Genomic DNA, 19403 nt, shown 5'->3' with positions numbered 1-19403 from the left:
ATTTAGGGTTAATATTCTTATGTGTGAATTTGATACTGCCATTTTGATACTAGCTGGCTGTTTTGCCCGTTAGTTGTTGTAGATTCTTGATTTTGTTGATGCGCTTTATCATTTAGTGTGATTTTGGAATGGCTGGTACTGGTTGTTCCTTTCTATGTGTAGTGCCTCTTTCAGAAGCTCTTGTAAAGCAGGCCTGGTGGTGACAAAATCTCTGAGTACTTGCATGTTCGCAAAGGATTTTATTTTTCCTTCACTTCTGAAGCTCAGTTTGGCTGGATATGAAATTCTGGGGTGAAAGTTCTTTTCTTTAAGGATGTTGAATATTGGCCTCCACTCTCTTCTGGCTTGTAGTGTTTCTGCCGAGAGATCTGCTGTGAGTCTGATGGGCTTCCCTTTGTGGGTGACCCGACCTTTCTCTCTGGCTGCCCTTAGTATTTCCTCCTTTATTTCAACCTTGTTGAATCTTTAGTTACTTTTTATATAAGGTAGGAAACTTAGGTTGAGATTCCTTACTGTTTGTTGGTGTTCTGGTTTACCCATGTCCAATTGCTCCAATACTATTCATTGAAAAGGCTATACTCCCCATGTTAAATTGCTTTAATACCTTTAAAAATTACTTGGTCATATTTGTATGGTTCTATTTCTTCATTTTACTATTTTATCTATGCATCTATATGTCTGTCCCTCCACCAATACCACGTAGTCTTAATTACTATAGTTACATAAGTCTTGAAATATGGTAGTTTGATTCTACCTCCTTATTATTTTACAAAATCACCTTAGGCTATTCTAATTCCTTTGCCTTTTCATAGAAATTTTAGGATAATCTTGCCTAAAATTTTTTTTTACAATTTCACAAAGAATTTTTATAATTTTACAAAAAATCTTGATGGGATTTTGAGAGATACTGCATTAAAACTGTAAGTTAATTTGAAGAGAAATTATATCTTATTATGCTGAATCTTCCAGTCTATGAATATGGTATGTCTCTCTGTCTCTATTTGTATAGATCTACACTGATTTATTTCATCAGCATTTTACTGTGTTCAGCACACAAGTCCTAGTCCTCATACTGTTTTGTTGGATTACATCTATGTATTTCTTTTGAGTGACTTTAAATGGTGTTGCATATTTTAGTGTCTATATATCCATTACTATTATATGGAAAAAACCTATTTTTATATGTCAATCTTTCATCCTATGACCTTGCTCAACTTCTTAAGTCTAGAAGTTCTTGTAGATTCCTTGGAATTTGCCATATAGACCAACATGTAATCTGCATATAAAGACAGTATTTCACTGGATAAAAGATTCTGTGTTGGCAATTCTTTTTCTTAAGCACCTGAACACATTTTTTGCTTCCATGGTTTCTAATGAAAATATGCTGCCAAAAGTTTTTTCACCCCCCCCTTATAAGTAAAATGCCATTTCTTTCTCTCTGCTTTTAAGATTAAAAACTCTTTATGATGTGCCTTTGAATAAATTTCTTTGGATTTATCCTATTTGGGTAGGCTCAGCTTCTTGAATTTGTTGGTTTATGTCTTTTGCCAAATTTTGGGAGTTTTCAGTCATTACTTTAAGTACTTTTCTGCCCAGCCCACTTTCTCTTCTCTTTCCAGAACACTGATGATGGTTAGGTTGAATCATTTTTAAAAAATAATTACATAGATTCCTGATCCTCTGTTCATTATATTTTCAGTCCATTTTCTATTATTGAGATTCAGTAATTTTTATTGTTCCATATTTCAGTTCACCAGTTATTTCCTCTGTCCTCTCCATTTTGCTGTTGAAACCATCCACTGAGTGTTTCATTAGGGTCCTTGTATGTTTCAGTTCTAAAATTTCTATTTGGGCTCCATTTTTTTAATCACCTTTTTCATTGCTAACATTGTGTTTCTTTGCTGAAACTTTTCTTTCCTTTGATTTCAAGTGTGCTTATAATAGCTCATTGAAGCATTTTTATAGTGGCTGCTTTAAAAACTTTGTCATATAATCCCACCATCTCTGTCATGTTGGCATTGACACCTATTGATTGCCTTTTTCTTACCCAGTTTGACATCTTCCTGTTTCTTGATATGAAGTGACTTTTGATTGAAACATGAACATTTTAGATACAAAATTAGGAAACTCTGGATCTTACTTAAACCTTCTGTTTTAGCTGGTTTCCTCTAACACTGTTCCAGTGGGGAAAAGGAGGTGCATCACCTCATTACGGCCTTATAGGGATAGAGTCTAGGTTCTCCACTTAGTCTCTATTGACATTCAAAAGGCTGGGGACTCCTTGTTATTTCTGGGCAGAAGTGGGAGTTTTAGTTACTAACTAGGCCTCCACTGACATCTCACTGGTGGAGAGGACAGGAAAGCCACATTACTGTTTCCTAAGGGGCCTTCACTGACACTGGAGTGACTTTGTTACCGCCATGTGATGGCTAAGTCTTGACTCTCACTAGGCCTTCTCTGACAGTGTCCCATCTGGTAAAGGGGAAGGATGCCTCTCCACTGCCAGGTTGAGGTGGAGGTAACAGCTCTCCATGTGGTCTTCCTTGACACCATGGTGGGCACTTCACTACAGCATGTTGTGGCTGTAAGACTGAGCTTCCCCATTTAGCCTTTAGAGCCATGGCAGGGGTGGGGGGCATGGAACACATAGTTTCGTCAAAGTAGGCTTTTGTTAGGATTTTTGTGTACATCTGTTGGTGTTTCCAGGTTGCAAGCTTTTTTAGCTCCAGTGTGGGATATATGAGGCAAAAAGAAAATGCAAGGAATTCACCACTGTGTCATTCCTTGAATCCTATGGTTCCAAGACAGTCTGATTTCTCTTCACATTTCATAGTCTTCTAAGATTTGTTTTATATATAGTATCCAAGAATTTCAATTGTGCTTAGTAGGAGAAATAGAAAAAAGCATATCCATCTTCTTTGAAGTGACTTTGACTACAGTTTTTAAGGAGAGAAAATGGTATCTGAAAGGACTGGAGAGCTTTCTGAGTTCATTTGACCCCAGATCAGTGTTTTCCATGGAATTTCCATTTTTTCAGCCCCATTTCACTAGAATCACCCCAGTCCCTCTGTTCTCATGATAAAAAGTCTGCCTTTAACCATTTCTTCCAGCAGCACTACTTGACTTTATGTAGAGAATCCTTTCTAGTCTTTGGTGGCTTGAGAACCGTTCAGTCTTAATTCCTATAAGTCCAAGCCAGGAATTTTCCTAGGGAAAGAGTTGACCATTCTATGGCAAAATTAGGGAAATAAAACGTATCAGGTTTTTCATAATGGAAAATAAGTTTTCATTAAGAAATTATATTATTATGTTCTCTCTACATTTTAGATGCTGAAAGTTTCCCTTTACATAAAATAACGATTATAGACAGTTATTTTTTGTTACCCTTATTTGACAAAAGAGAAAAGTTGGCAATTGCATGTTGGTTACCCCCAAATTGCTTTGTTTCTCTTTATTTTTCTTTTAATTTTAAAAATGGAGGTTTATTTATATACATTGAAGTACACAAATCTTAATGGTGCAGTTCAGCAAGTTTTGACAAATAGTAGACTGTATAATGCAGATTTCAGTCATGTTAAAGGAGGTGTCTATCACCCAATAAATTCCTCTCAGACACTTTTCCAGCATTTTCTCACCCTGACCCCTGAATTTCTAACTTTATTAGAAGAGCTCAGTTTGCCTGCTCCAGAGCTTCACAGGAATGGAAGCAGATAGATGTATGTTTCTTTTGCTCAGTATAATATTTGATGATTCGTTCCTTTTTAAAATTAATTTATTTTTGCTGAGTAGTATTTCATTGCATAGGCCCAGCCCCTCTCTCTTCTCAAATGCTCATCTCTCTAAAACTCACCTGGTCAGATTCACCAGGAACTGGCCTTGTTACCTCCAGCTGACCTTAGTTGCATCATTCCGTAGGTATTAAGGTGCAGTGTTATTCATACTCACCTGTGGGAAGAAAAAATGAATGAAGACTTAAGACTCACTTTTTTTTCTTTGATTAACACAGTTTGTATTGAAAAAAAAAAGGTTTATTTTCCTGTTGATGGATATTTAAAGTGTTTATGGACCGATGTTATGAATAAGATTGTCAAGAATATTTTGTGGAAGATGTTTTATTATCTCAAATTTAGAAACATTTCAACCATTATATCTTCAAGTATTTTATGTCCCATTCTTTCTGACATCTGAAATTCCAATGGCACGTATGGTAGATTGCCAATATAATCCCACAGGGTACTGACATTCTGTTCATTTTTTTCTCTTTTCTCCATTTGAAATAATTTCTATGAATCTGTTTTTAAGATTATTGATTTTTGTTCTTCAATACTTACTGTGCTGTTAAACTCATTAGTGAATTTTTATCTCAAATATCCCATTTTACAGATCTAGAATTTTCTTTTCATTCTTTCTTAGGAGTTACATTCATCTCTTAAAATATCCCATGTTAATCTATTATATCCATTTTTTTTTTTTTTTGAGAAAGAGTCTGACTCTTTTGCTCATGCTGGAGTGCAGTGGCATGATCTTGGCTCACTGCAACCTCTGCCTCCCAGGTTCCAGCAATTATTGTGTCTCAGCCTCCCAAGTAGCTGGGATTACAGACATGCACCACCATGCCCAGCTGAGTATTGTATTTTTAGTAGTGGCAGGGTTTCACTGTGTTAGCTAAGGTGGTCTCAAACTCCTGGCTTCAAGCAATCCACCTGCCTCAGATTCCCAAAGTGCCGGAATTACAGGCATGAGCCACCATGGCTGGTCTTCTCCTTGTAAATTCTTGAACACATTTATAATAGTTGTTTTTAAATCTTTGTTAATTCCAATAACTGGTCATCTCTAAGTCTACTTTCACTGATTGTGTTTTGTTTAGATTTTAGGACACATTTTCCTGTTTCTTTGCAGGTCTTATAACTTATTGTACTTCAAACACTGTCTATGATAGATTTTACTTTATTTTGTTTATTTTCCTTTCTTGTGTCTGGTGGTTAGGGTCAAGGACTGATCATTAAGATTCCTCTAAGAGTCAGGTTGAGCAGGTACTGCTCTAGTTAGACAAAGTTCACTGTGCTTAGTCCACCTACCCCACTGCACTACCCTTTTTATTCTTTCAGAGTTTGAACTGTGAAGATGGTGAACTACAGTTTCAGATATCTTTAATTCAACTCTAGCACAGCTCCAAACTCTACATACCACAAGGATGCATAGACCATGCGAATTTCCTCTGCTTTTCAGTTTCCATGAACTGATGCTTTCATAGCAAAATTCTAGGTTTAGAGTAAAGAATTGCTAGGCCAACTGTTTGTTTTTGTGCTAGGAGTTCTTCCCAATTTCAGTCCATCTGGCCATCTTTCTCATCCCTACAAAGTCTCTCCAACTCTGTTAAGCTCATTCTTCTGTCCATCTGTCTCCAAAATAGGCACCTATCCCATGTGTGGAAGCTGCTGTCATGGTTGGCTTACCTAGAAAGAGCTCATCTCTCTGTAATCACTTCATTAATGTTAATTTCTTATGTATTTGCTTTTCACAGCAAATTTCTTATGTATTTGCTTTTCACAGCAATTTCTTATGTTTTAGTCCCATAAAACATCTGATTTTTACTTTGTTCAGATTCTTCAGTTTGTTACCATGGAGCAAAATTTTCTTGAATCCTTCTACATTTTAACTAGGAGCCTTCCCAATTGATTTTCAGATCATTTGGGTCCATGAAGCTGAACATCCTAGGACCCACTTACACAGAATTTCTCCATAATAACTTTGTACTCATTGCATTTTTAGTTTTGGCAGTTTGTGGGGATTCTGCCTCTTGAAAATTTTTGACTGAAGATTATTTCTTCTTGGGTGTGTTCACTTCTTTGGGTCTGTAAGTTGATTAAGATGCTTTTTTTTTTTTGCGGGGGGCACAGGATCTCACTCTGTCACCCAGGTTGGAGTGCAGTGGCATGAACTTGACTTACTATATCCTCCACCTCCTGGGCTCAAGCAATCCTCTTCCTTCAGCCTCCCGAGTAGCTGGGACTACAGGCATGAGCCACCACTTCCGGCTAATTTTTATATTTTTTGTAGAGATGGGTTTCACCATGTTCCCCAGACTGGTCTCAATCTTCTGAGCTCAAGAGATCCACCCGCCTCAGCCTCCCAAAATGCTGAAATTACACGCATGAGCCACTGTGATGCCATATTTTTCATATGAGAAGTGTGTAGCTAATACTGAAGCTTTATTATAATAACTACCTAACTGAATATTCTTTCTTGTTGCATGTAAATGCCTTTGTCTGTAGAAAATGTCTGAGAGCAGCATTGTGGTTACTTTAATTTCATTGCCAAAACTTTTATATGGTTTCCTGTATTCTAAAGGGAAAGGTATATGCACTTGTCTTCTTTTTAAACTTTTCCTCTTATGAATCAGTAGCAGTATGAATAAATGTCAGAAGTTCTTATTAAGTGGTTAATGTTGATGCCTCTGTCTCAGCATTCTTGTTTTAGGTAATGATGATTAAGCAGACTTTCTCATGAAAATGCCACAGTTGTAAAGAAATTGTATTTATTACTAACTAGAGAACCCATGATAATAACAATAATATTTATAAAGAATCAACCTGCGCCAAGTTTACTAAATCCTTCCATCTTAGCAATAATGAAGGTTATGGGTTGGAAGTGGCAATGTCAGAGTTCAAAGCCCTTCTTCTTTACTGAAGTGGACATTGCCAATAATATAACAACCAAATTGTTTATTCTTTAGTTGAAGAAAATTGCAATGAAAAGGACATTTTAAAGGTAAATTTTCTTCAAGTTTATTTAGTGAGGCTAAACAAAGATGATTTTGTTGTTAGGTAAGGAAGACAATTTATTCTAACATTTCAGATTAAGCTAAATATTTTTTATTAACTGAAAAACAAATCAACATAAAATATAATTTAAATTGATTCAAAGAAAATATTAAGCTGGAGTCCTGAGTATTTAATAGACACTTGAAATGTCATGTCATGCTAATGAAACTTGGTTGTAGAGGAAACCAATGAGAAGGTATGTGTCCCTGGGACCAGGAGACCCAGCAAGCTAAGGTCCAACCCTCCCCTGAGGAGCCAGCCAGTTGGCAATGAAAATGGGAATGGAGCTCCTCTTTCTAGTAGTTGTTAGGAGACAACTACTAGAAAGAGATTTGAGAGAAGAAAATTGAGAGAAGTAGAATCACAGCACACGCTGTGAGATTATGCCTCGTGTGAGTATTTCAGGTTTGTTTTTCTTTCATTCACTGCTTAGTCATGCCTAAGGACTAAGATAAGAAATTACTCGCCACAGACCTATCATCTGATCCTTTACAGAATGTTTGTCTAAAGGGAAAGCAATTCTTCAGAAGTGAGTGAGGAGGAGATAAGTCAGGCCAAGGCCTCTGTGCATTCAGCAAGTGTGGAAGTCTGAAAAAAGTGGGAATAGGTGCAGATTAACTACTTGTGACCATTTTCACTAGTCACGATTTGCCAGTCAATGTGCTGCTCTTTTGAAGGCACTTGAATTGTTTGACTTAAGGTGGTGATCCGAAGGAGCAGGGAGGGCCTGTCTACCAGTGCAGAAGAGTACTTCCAACTTCCTGAAGGAGAATCTGCAGAGCAGAGTTGAAGCCTTGTCCTTCTGCAGGAAAATGTCCTTATAGGTCATCAAGCTGCACTTTTCACATCATGGTAGCTGGCTCTGAAGCCGATATCCTTGGCACCTTCCTCTGGTGGCAACATCACAGAGTGCCTCTGGACCCCATTACTGCCCTGGTCCTCTCAGGGAATCCAAGCCAGTGTGGCTGGGCAGATTCATTTTCTCCACACTAGGCACACACAGAATACAAATTCTGACTTAGGGAGAACATCCAGGGTCATACATCTGTCACAGTGATAGAGGCATTTCCTCAGTGCAACACCCCATAACCTCCAGCAACTGGAAGCAGTGAGGCACCGGGGGAAAAGATGGAGGCAGAAGGGCAGACAAGGCTGTAGAAACAAAAAGCCCTGGATTAAAACTCTAGTTGCAGTAGTTACAGGGTATGTAACTTGAAACAAGATATGTGACTTAAATTCTTTAAGCCTTGGTTTTCTCATCTGTAAAATGTATTGATACCTGATAGAGTCGTTATGAGTACCAAATAAGACAGTGAACATAAAGCCCTCCTCTATAATCTTGCACACAGTAGGTGTCCAGCAAATGTCAGCATGCGGTAGAACACAGAAGACCTTGCGTATATATGTAAAGTGCCACATGTTGCTACATAGCATTGTTATAAAAATGCTGGAGATACAGCAGACTGACAAGTCAGGGAGAGCTAAGTAGCTCCCTTCTGTACCTCATTTCCTTTACCTGCCTGCCCCTCCAGGATGGAATGTGGAAAGCACAGATACTGCATGGTGGAGATGGATCCTTGACAAAGGCTGGAATAAACAAGCTATGAATTGTTGATTGGGGACTAGGGTTGGGTGAGACAAGCATGGAATAAATGTGGCCCGAGGCACCTGCCAGAATGCCAGTTATGTCACAGCAGAAGCAAAGGTGACAAATGACAGCCACAAGTAACACAGAAACCTCATTTTACCAACAGCTTTAATCTTATTCCCTCATCACATCTTTTAGATTAAAAGATGTTGATTAATTAAGGTTCCCCTTCTTGTAAAGTTTCTAGCTCAACATCTATAATCTAAAATGAAGTCAACTGAAAAAGAATGGACAGAAAATTACATTAATAGCTCACCAACATCTAACAATCACTTGGAAGTAAGAGTTGGCTACATAGAGATTCTTTTTGGAAACGAGGTGGAATTGATGCCTTACAGCAAGTTTACTTGTAGTTTTGCTTAGTCAGGTTTAAAGTTTCTATTTCTGTTCATTAACACGTAATAATGACTGATACTAATTCTGTGTAGGCAGCCTGGACAGTTCTTTGGCTAGTCTTACTTGGGATCACTCCTGTGGCTGCAGTCATCTGAGTTCAACAGGACTAGGATGACCAAGATGGCCTCTCTTTCATATCTGGCAGCAGGTGCTGGCTGTCGGCCAAGGCACCTTGGTCCATCTCTACATGGCCTTTTGTCCTCCACCAGGCTAGACTGGGCTTCTGCACAGCAGATGTTCTCAGGATTATAGAAGAGTGATAATGGGGGATTCAAAGTTTCTTAAAGCCTAAGCTCTGGAATTCACTCTGTGACATGTTCCCCATATTCTATTGGCAAAACAAGTCACAACTCAGCCCAGATTTAAGGGATGGAGAAAAAGACTCTACCAAGGTAGCCAGACAAGAAATGGGCTAATGAAGAGACATTTCAAATCGGGATAAGGGATTTTTCACATAAAACAGCATGTAGTCATCCTATGCTGAGAATAGAGCTGAGACATATGGGAAGAGGCAGGAAAACCTTCTGCATGGAGTCCTAGGAAAGCTGAGGTGTGCCTGCAAGTGCACTGGGCACTTCCCACCTTGAACATCTATTGTATAATTAACACCAGGCCATGCTGGGAAAATATGGTTTGTTTAGAAGACTGCAAAGCTTAGTCATTGCCCATCCTTGGCCATCCTATTCTCCCAACTGAAATAAGAAAAATATAGGGAAGAGTCAAAAAAAGAGCAAAAAACAAATTGAGTACTGCAACTAGATGGAAGTGGGAAGCCAAACTGACATTACAATTTTTCCCTCCCTCCCAAGTACACATACTAACATAATCAAACAGTGTCATCCCTTGACGGCTGAGTGCTTCTGCTTTCTTTAAAGCAGATATTCTCAAATTTCATTCAGTGGCTATTTCCAGTAGTTGCTTATAGAACGATAGCACCCATGTTTAGGTTTGACCTTAAAAACATTTTTTTTACAAGAACCTATAACTTGTTCATGCTCTTTTATTTTTAAAGTATACCTATTCATTTGTGTTTTTCAAAAACTGATGAATTTTCTTTGTAAAGATATGGGCAAGCTTGAGGTACTTTATCCAGCATAAATGGGTCATAAACTGGCAGGGCAGGGGACTCCTACAGTATGTGCAATTTTTATGTTTATAGTATGGAAGCATGTTTGGTAAGAAAACTAAACATTAATAACATGCTGCTTAGGCCCAAATAAAATTACTCCCTAGTAATAAAAATACTATAACTATGTAATAATCAATGCTATATTATCTACTCGTTGATTTTGTATTAAAGAGATCATGTATTTTTAAAAGTCTTTAAAACACCTCAACAGCTTCACGATGTGAGACCCATTCCTGCAGTGTATACCATTAAACCTCTAAAGTCCAGCATTGTACCTAACACTGGGTAGGAATCTAGCACACATGTTGTGAGTGAAAGGATGGTAATTATTATTGTTATCTTGACAGCCAGGAACAGAGGTGGGTGGGTACCTGGAATCAGTCAAACATTAACTAACAAACAGGAATGATGCTAGATCCATCCATCGAGACAAAAATCATTTTGGGATTTCTGTTGCAATACATGAAGAATGGAGAAGGATAGGAGGAATTATTTTAGGCTGCCCCAGAAATTGAGATTTAGAAAGGATGTTGGCAGTCAACTCCTCTTCATAGCCAGTTCATTGTTCCTCCCTAGGGTGCCATTAGAGCGGACACTCCCTGAACATTTATGAGTGAAGAAACCCTCTTTTTCACAAGCCACTGGGTTTCTTTTTACTTTTTAAAAGTTTTCTTTATATTGAAATCTGCCTCCTTTAATTACTACCTCTGGCCCTACCTTCTGTATTTGACTCTAGATAGACAAAACCCATACTCTATTTACACTCATTCAAATCATTGTATTTCCCCACTGGTGAATATATTACCAAAGTTGGTTGAGTTTCATAATGCAAACCCAAAGGGAAAATTATCTTGAATAATCATATGACAATATGTGGAAAGTTTAGGGGCTGTGTATGCCACCCCATGGTTTTGAACCGTGTGGTTAAAGACATTGAGAGTCAACAGATTAGTCAGGGATTTCTCAAGAGTATTAATTATAAACTTTGAAATCTTGGTCAGTGAAAGTTCATTTTAGTGCATTTTGCAAATATGATCAAAGGTGTTTTCAGTACTGATTTGATGATGCTTAACCACATGGTGAAGAATGAACTTTTTCATTAGAAATTACAGATGGAATAGAGCACATTTTCAGGGAAGGTGTATTGTTGGACTACGACAATTCATGTTCTTTCCCCACCATATCCCTACCCTCTACATCCCCCCATCCCCTAAGCCCCACCCTCCTTCTTGGGACCTCACTGTGTCTGAAAACCTGAAATGGCATTTTGGTTTGCTGCAAAGGAAACTGTGATCTAAACAACATCAGTGCGGCTCAGAGATGACCACCACGTGCGGGCAAACATGGGGCTGCCGTAAGCGATGTTGTTAAACCCATACAAATAAACCATGAAAACCTGGGGATTTACTGTGATTTGGGGAGTGAAACAAATTTACGACTGGCTAAAAATTTGAAAATGGAGTAGAATGTGTAGTAGATGAGAAGAAAGTAAGCTGTCCCTCTGCTCTTGTGTAGTTTTAGAAAAATAATATTATTTTGGTAACTTTCTTTTTTTCTGGGAATAAAACAATACACTGGCACCTAAGCCACGGAAAATGAAATAAAAATACACTAGTGCAGCTTCCAAAACACTGGCTTGCCCCTTCTCCTAACTGCCAAGAATGTCTTATCCCTGCCTTCTAATGGCTGCCTGAACAAGCGAGGGCATCCATGGCGTTCCTTCGCATTGGCATTAACAGCAGATCGATTTTCCGCAGCAGCCAGGTGGAAGGTGCTTAGCGTTGGTCCGCCGTCTCTCTGTATTGAATTTCTAAGAATCGTGGCCTACTGCCAGCCAGGTCTGAAGGTGCTAGTCTCGGGAGACTGGAGCAGGTCTCCTCTGGTTCACCTGTTCTAAGGCTCTTTCTGTTCAGTTGCCTCTGCGCGCCAGAGGGTGGCACCCCAGGCACTCCAGAGGTGAATTGGAGGGGATAGCAGGGGAAGAAAAGGGAGAGGAGCGGATGTTAGAACCAGGAAGGAAGGACGGACCTAGGAGGGACGGGGAGGGAACAGTAATAAATTCTCAGACCTTGGTCTCGAGTTCCCGACTAATTTGGGGGCACAGCCACCCCCACGTTCACGCCCACCCCTTTACGGAAAAAACCTGAGTTTCCATTGGGCTAGGTGTCAGAGTTGGGAATTTCTAAAATAAAAAAGGCTTCTGAGCGTTATTCATGGCCAACAGTTTACACGGGAGAATCCAAAGGGAAACTAGTTTCTGGGGCCTCTGGGTGTGCGGGTGCTTGGGGGTGGGCGGAAAGCCGTGGCACTTAATCGCTGTGAGTGCGCCAACATCTGACCTGTCCCTTTGTGTCGTGTTTTGCAGTTGCTGGATTTGTGCGACTCGTTGAAGGATGATACCCTGAGGGTGATCGCAGCCTTTAACATTCCACACACCAACCTCCACGCACCAACGCCGGAATCTCCAACCCGCGGGCTGCTTGGGCCTTCTACCCTGCACCGCTGCAGCCCCTGGCACGGGAAGGGGCGCGCTCCCAGCTGCCCAAGCTGGGAGCCAAGCTCTAACGGGTGTGGCGGGAAGTGTGGTGGCCCGCCTGCAGCTGCCACGACGCTCGCTCCACTGACGCCTGGAGCTGGGGCCGAGGCCGGGCTGGCACAGGCTGGGCCGCCGCTCTCCGAGAGATTCTGGTGGCAGAGCGAAGGTCCCGCCGAGGCTGGCTACTAGGAAAGAGATCCAGAGGGTCGCCTGGTGTGCTGGATCCCTGTGCCCTTTCCCTGAAACCCAGCTTGGCCTGGCTGCAACCTCTCCCAGCTTTGGTGCCCGATACCCTAAACAATCAGAGTGGGCTCACCCCCGCGAGCGCGCCCCACAGCCGGGTGCCGCCAAAGGTCTCCTGCTGTCAGCAGTGACTCAGATTCCCAGTGATTTAGAAAAGCTGTGGTGCCAAGTGAAAGAAAAAAAAAGCAAACACCCTTAGACCAAAGCAAAAAGCTCCACTCCTTCCGCAAGCGGGCAAAAAGGTTGGGTTCAGCAAGTGATGCTTTTCCAGTGAATCAGACGTTGTGGGGCTCTGCGAGGAAACGCACGGCCCGGGAGAAGGAAGTGGCAGCCTGGAGTTTTGCTCTCGGCAAAGCAAGAACTCGCCTTGTCCTCCCAGGTCGGCGGTTTCCGGACGGCAAGACAAGGCACGGAAAACATTTTTACCAACTGACGCTGTAATCTGTCCTCTAGAAGAGCATAGGTGAAACGTTTAATAAAGAAATTAAGCGATATGGAAGTCGTTCCCACTGCTGGCAGAGGGCGGTGGGGCAAGCCTCAGCAATTTCGGAACTAGGAGAGAGAGACCACTTCGGCAACGCCTGTGGTCCCGGGCAAGGGCCATGGATTTCCCATTTCTCAGATCCCGGCTGCCCGACTTTATTCTTGTTCCTTTCAGTCCAAGCCATCCTCCCTTCTCCCTCCCTTAGTCTCTTGGCAGAGGCAGAAAGGGACACCGCTCTGCCCGCGTCCACTGCAAAGAAGGTGACCTAAAACCCATGGGCCCTTCACACACTGCATTCTCTGCGCTCCGGCCCGGTTCTATGCCGCCGGAGAAGGCCGCAAGGGCTCGCGGCCCCCGACGCTGCCTGGGTCTCGGGGGCGCACGAACCGCCAACTCAGGCCGGCTTCCTTTTAGTGCCCCAAGTAGCGCTTAGTGCGTTGCTTCCCCGGACTCCTTTGTTTTTCAAAGTATTCACGGGGTCGCCAGAGCTAGCTACGTGGGGGCGGCGAGGCTGCAAGGCTGCACAGGAACAGACAACAAGAAATAGGGCTTTCTTCTGCGTGGTTCTTTTCCGGTCCCTGTCTGCACCACCCGACCCCGAGGCGAACGCGGAGCATTGCGGCGTGGGGCGGACTTGGGGCTGTCAGCCCGTGCAGTGGGTTGCGTTGCTCTTCCCCGGGTGCGAAACCAGATGGCCAAAGAGCAGTGTTCTTCGGCGGTAGGAACTTCGAGGCCAGGTCAGGGCAGATCTCCGGCCTGCGAGTCTACTTAGTCGTGTCTACCCTCTTGCCTTTTCCCTCTTGCAGCGAAATAACTGGGCGGGGCCCAGCGCGCGTCCTCCAGCGGCTCCGGGAACCCAAGGCCTTCGTCACTTAGCTCAGAACTCACCTGAGAATGCGCTGAGACTTTGACCTGGGGCTGTGCTGTATCGCACTGACGTGACAGACGTACTTATGAATTTAAAAACTGATCTAGGTGGCCCGACGGCGGAACAATGCCTCCTCACTTGCTTCTCTGCGACAAGGTCTGGTCCTTCTCCCTGCAGGCTGGGGTGCCGGGTAGGGTGGCCCCTTTCCTTAATCCAACTAGCCTGACCTCCCCGGCGGGATGTTCAATTTCCTGACCCACCTCATACAACCCCGCTGCAGTTAGTTGTCTAGAAGCCGGGGCTGGGGAACTGAGGCGTTCTGGAGCAGACAGGAGATGAGAGGTTGGGGGCGGCAACCACGCGTTGAGAGAGCAAACCCAGGCGCAGACTCAGAGGAGTGGAGGGGCGGCATGGAGTTTGGTCTCTAGAGAGGAAGAGAGTGTGGTGCGGACTTCAAGGAGGAAAGAGATGGGGGCGCAAGGGGAGGAGGTACAGGGTGCTTTGCGCCCCCGCACCGGGGTCTGAACTCTGCTGTTCTGCTTTCACTGGCCTCAGCCCGTCGAAGGACAGCTCCTGCGAGCTTCTCTGTAAGCCCAACAAATCTCCCAGTTGCTAGCCAAGTGTAGGGCACAACCTTCTCTCTCACTTGGAGACCGCCACTCCTCTCGGCTTTTTTCTTTTCCTAAAAGGATTTTTTTTTCTGAGTGCTTTTTTCATTTCCCTATTTTACCTGCTCTGCACACCCCCGGGAGGCTGCGAAGACGCCCACTGGGACCATGCCTGGCCATTTTCTGGACACCTCCTGTCCCCACAGGCTATGTCTGTTAGGGAGACTGGGCGCGGAAGAAAAGCTGGAGACACTCTGCGGGGTGGCAGGAGGAGGGTGCCTGAGTCCCACGACAGGAGTGGGCAAGGAAGATGCGCAGCCTGCTGATCTGCGTCTCGCCCGGTGCCAGGGACCCTCGGCGGGAGGAGAGCTCAAAGACCTCGCCCTACTCCTTCTCGAGGACCAACAGAGTCTCCGTGTCTGCCCCAGAGGGGCTTAGAAACTCTGGGCACAGTGAGGGTGCAGTGCACCTCCTGAAGCTTTCCTCGGACGGCCGGGCCAGCGGAAGCTGTGAACCGAGCGCCCCCTCTGTGCCGCGCACGCCGCGGCGGCCACCGGGTTGGGGGAGGTGAACGGAAAGCTAGGGTACACTTCGGGGTGGGGGATGGGCGCGCACATGGCCGCCAGCAAGCCAAGTCACTCTGGTAAACAAGCCAGGGTCGCCGGCGCGCGCGGTAGGCAACCCGGTGGGGCCACCCCGCCTTTACCTGTCCAAGCCTGCACGCGCCGGCGGCCGCGGCGCCGCGAGCGGAGCTTGCTAAACCCGCGCGCCGGGGCGGGACCTAGCGGGGGCGGGGTCCGCAGTGATTGGGCGCGGGCGCGGGGCCGCCAGCCAGAGCTGGGCTGCAGGGCTGCGCAGGTTTCACTTCGCTCCGCGCAGCCGCCAGCTCTGCAGTTTGTTGGAGTTCTGCGTCCGGCGCCGGCGCCGCCACTACCACCGCTCAATTTTTGCAGCCACCTTGCGAACCCTGCCACGCTGCGATCTCATCGTCGCATTCGGTTCGCTGCGTTCCCGCCGCCACCGCCTCGGCCCCCTTCCCTTGGCCCTTGTTCCCCCAATGTCTGACTCTGACTCTCGGACTGAGAAACGCAAGGTAAGTACCTCCAAATCCCGGGGAGCGGGTCGGGCACGGATGGAAGACAAGCGCTGGAGCCCGAACGGCACCACCTACTGCCCGCTTACCGTGCACGTGCGAACCGAGACGCTTGCATCGGCCCCGCTTGTCGCCGGCGGGAGGTGGCGATCCGTGTGGGTCGGGTTCCCTCTCGGGCAGGTTCTCTTTAGGGAAAGGTCTCTCGCGCGGAACCTGCGGGCTCTTGGCCGAACTGCGCCGTGGGCCGGGATGCTGCGCGCCGGCGTGGTGAAGGGTCGCAGGCCCGGGGAGCGGGAGGAGCAGCGCTTGCTTTCGGCGCGGGCCGGGGTGGTTGGTAACCCGCCCTGCAGTATTGGGCTGTGCGCCCAGCCTGGAAGTCTCGCCGGCGGGCCTGGTGAAGGGTCGCAAGCCCGCGGAGGGAGAGAGGCAGCGCGTGCTTTCGGCGCTGGCCCGGGAGTTGGGGACCAGCCCGGAAAGTGTTGCCGTGCGCGGGCCTGGTGAAGAGTCTCAGGCCCAGAGAGTGGGAGAGGCAGCGCGTGCTTTCGGCTCCGGCCCGGGAGCTGGGAGCCGGCTCCACAGTACCCGGCTGTGCGTCCAGCCGGAAAGTCTTGCCGCCGGCTCAGGCCGCCCCGAGAGTAGCTGCCGCAGTGTGAGCGAGTTTCGCGTCTTGGATTTTTTGGGCGCGCAGGCCTGTTGCGCAGGATTTGGGGAACTGCGGTGGTGATTTAGCTAACGAGACGGGGCTTTTCCTTTTACTCATTCAGGCCAAGGTTTCGGGGCTGCTGCTGGTTCGTCTTATCTAGCGTACCTGGGGCCCCTGCTTGCTCTGCCGGAATCCTGCGGACGGTGCCATCCGCACGATCCACTGGCAGCGAGAGATTTAGGCCCTCCCCTGACCACCTGGACCGCGCAAGGAACTAGCCGCGACCAGCAGAATCTGCCTGGTCCCTGGGGCCGAGCTATCGCAACGACTTAGGGTGCCCGAGCACATCGACCCTGTTCGCGGTGCAGGCTGGTGCCGCCGTGGCCTCCGAGACCTGTTGCCCCAGGGTGGGCGCTACTGGTGGAGGGCCCGACGGATGCCTGGGCGGAGGGTGTAGATTTACTCGATGAACGCGGACCTGCGCGTCTGTGACCAGGGAAGAAGCTCTTCGGCTTTGACTCGTGTCTGCGGCGCACAAGGAGAAAGGGAGGAAGTTGTTGGAGGAAAATAATTGCGGCAGCTAGGGCTGTGACGGCCGTTGGGGTCTGCCCCCGACGGTCCAAAACAAGGACCAGTGGCGAGGACTGGGCCTGGGAATGGCCCTGTGGGTGCGGGCGCGGCGCAAGTCCTGCTTTGTCTACAGGTGACCCGCTGCCCGGACTGGCGGGAGCTGCTGGGGCGTCTTTCCGGAAGGAGCACAGGGACGGAGCAGGGTAGCCGGGACAGCCGGTCCCCAAATCCTCCCGCGAAGCCGCCGCCACGGCCACGGCCCGAGCCGCGCTCGGAGGAGAGTTTGTCAACAATCGCCGCGCCTTTGGCGGCCTGACCCGTAGGCGCCGCCCCCACCGTGGCTGCCGATTGGCTGCGGCGCGGAGCCACCGCGCGCGGACCAATTGGGAGCGCGGGCACCCGGCGCCAGCGGCGCGGGGAGGTCGGCTGTGCAGGCGGCGGCGGGCGCAGAGCGCAAGGGGTGGAGCGGGAGGAGGCGGAGGATGTTCCCGGCGGCTGCGACCCGGGCCGCGAGGGCCAGAGGGGCAGCGCGCGGAGCCGTCGGCTGCCCGGCGGAGCGCAGCGGCGGGCTGGCCGGAAGGCGTGGGCTCTGTGCTGCGCCGGGGACTCTGAACCCGAGTCCCGGGCTTTGTCTCCTGCATTGTCTTCGTGGTGACGGTCAGGGGCCGCCGGGTCGGCGAAAGGCGCGGGTCGGACGCCGTGGTGCCCCGTCCCGGGCCAGAACGCTGCGCTCTGAAGGGAAGGCTCGGACGTGAGTTTCGGCGTGATTGCCTTTTGAGGGGAGGGTCTGTGGGGTGAAGAGGGTGCGCACCAGTGTTGTCTAGCATTCGGACCTAGTTGTGGACTTGATAGGGGTTGGTATCGGCCCCCCCCCCAGATTTGGAGTTGTGCACCTCACCGTGCGGTTGCACCTCGGAGTTCTGTCTGGTTCGGTGCGGCGCGCAGTACGGGAGCGGGAGGGAGGGACCACGGTTGGAGAGCCCGGAGCTCGGCCGAGCGGCGCTGAGTTACAAACTCTATTGTGACGCACTTACTACGACTGACGGCCGCTGCCAAACCTTCCCCAGACTTGCTGTCCTCAGCATTTTCGGCAAACAATGGGGCCGGAGCAGGGAACACGGCCAGCCGCCTGCAGTCGCTGCATCTGCGCCTTCTTCTATGCTCCAGCCTCCTATCTAACTAACCCCGGGAAATCAGAGCCTCTGGGAATTTCTGACTTAACTCTGTTCTGGGCAAAGAGCACACATGAATAGACTTGAGATAAACTACTCCTTTGGAAATGCCCGCGCGTGTGTGTGCACCAGTTTCACAAGCTGTTGACATTGTTACTGTCTTTTGTTTGGGGTTACGAAGTTTAGTCCCACCCTCTACCAAACAAAAATTATGTCTTTATTATTTTAGGTAACATTTTTATTATTTGGGAGATTGTCAGAAAAGTATAGAACATGAAGTATTGGGGATTAACCCTAAGAATTTTTAATGATTAGGTGAGAGCTAATTTGTTTATTCATTGATTTTTTTTTTTTTTTGCTTAAAATAATCTTAGTTTTTATTTTGCTTGCAGAAAAAAAGACCAAATGGCAAAGCAACCTTCCGATGTAAGTTCTGAGTGTGACCGAGAAGGTAGACAATTGCAGCCTGCGGAGAGACCTCCCCAGCTCAGACCTGGGGCCCCTACCTCCCTACAGACAGAGCCACAAGGTAATCCCGAAGGCAATCACGGAGGTGAAGGGGACAGCTGCCTCCACGGCAGCCCTCAGGGCCCGCTGGCCCCACCGGCCAGCCCCGGCCCTTTTGCTACCAGATCCCCGCTTTTCATCTTTGTGAGAAGATCCTCCGTGCTGTCTCGATCCTCCAGTGGGTATTTCTCTTTTGACACAGACAGGAGCCCAGCACCCATGAGTTGTGACAAATCAACACAAACCCCAAGTCCTCCTTGCCAGGCCTTCAACCACTATCTCAGTGCAATGGGTAAGCAATGCCTGGGTAAGAGGCACTTGATGTGTGGATGGTTGAATCTGCTTAAAGGCTGTGTGTGGCAACTAAAATCCCCTTTTAAAACCCTGTAACTGATGTATTCCATGTTTTGATGGGAGTGGAAGATGTGTCAAACTATCAAACCAACATTTTTTTAAAGTTATTAAATTTTGTGGCAGTGATGAGTTCAGGTCCAAACATTAGCTTTCAGGTGTGACTTCATTGTAAGCTAGTGTGTAACCACAACATGTTGTTTTAACCCCCAGCCTTTACATAGTAATGATATTTTGCTTGAAAGGGACCTGATCATTTATAGAAAATTAATAGCTTAATAATCAAGTGTGAAGAGCAATGACAATTATTTTTGAAAATGGCACTTTAAAA

At 46.6% G+C, this 19403-nt stretch overlaps 2 protein-coding genes across 22 annotated transcripts in view; both read left to right on the top strand.

The window, feature by feature from the left end:
• ACOXL (acyl-CoA oxidase like) overlaps nt 1–13634 on the top strand; it is a 389909-nt gene extending 376275 nt beyond the window's left edge. Inside the window, 2 exon segments of the mRNA XM_078348358.1 lie at nt 12363–12447; nt 12450–13634. Of these exon segments, the coding sequence (XP_078204484.1) occupies nt 12363–12447; nt 12450–12562 (198 nt within the window). The 3' untranslated portion in view covers nt 12563–13634.
• Nucleotides 13635–14248: 614 nt separating this feature from the next.
• BCL2L11 (BCL2 like 11) overlaps nt 14249–19403 on the top strand; it is a 93491-nt gene continuing 88336 nt past the window's right edge. For 5 of the 21 annotated variants that reach the window (XR_013526391.1, XM_008980269.5, XM_035271991.3 and 2 more), the window contains exons 1-2: nt 17510–17793; nt 18607–19013. Coding sequence is in view for 18 of the 21 variants with exons in the window: in XM_008980269.5 (XP_008978517.2) it covers nt 17525–17793; nt 18607–19013 (676 nt within the window). In the remaining 3 variants the exon portion in view is untranslated. Of the gene's footprint in view, nt 14285–15599; nt 15830–17488; nt 17794–18122; nt 18444–18606; nt 19014–19403 lie in introns of those variants that run through there. The other 16 variants (XM_035271984.3, XM_035271994.3, XM_035271990.3 and 13 more) reach the window with 7 other exon arrangements.

Source organism: Callithrix jacchus, chromosome 14, assembly GCF_049354715.1.
Source record: "Callithrix jacchus isolate 240 chromosome 14, calJac240_pri, whole genome shotgun sequence".
NCBI lineage: Eukaryota > Metazoa > Chordata > Mammalia > Primates > Cebidae > Callithrix > Callithrix jacchus.
The sequence above is the reverse complement of the archived record's forward strand: the minus strand, read 5'-3'. Positions and strand labels throughout refer to the sequence as shown.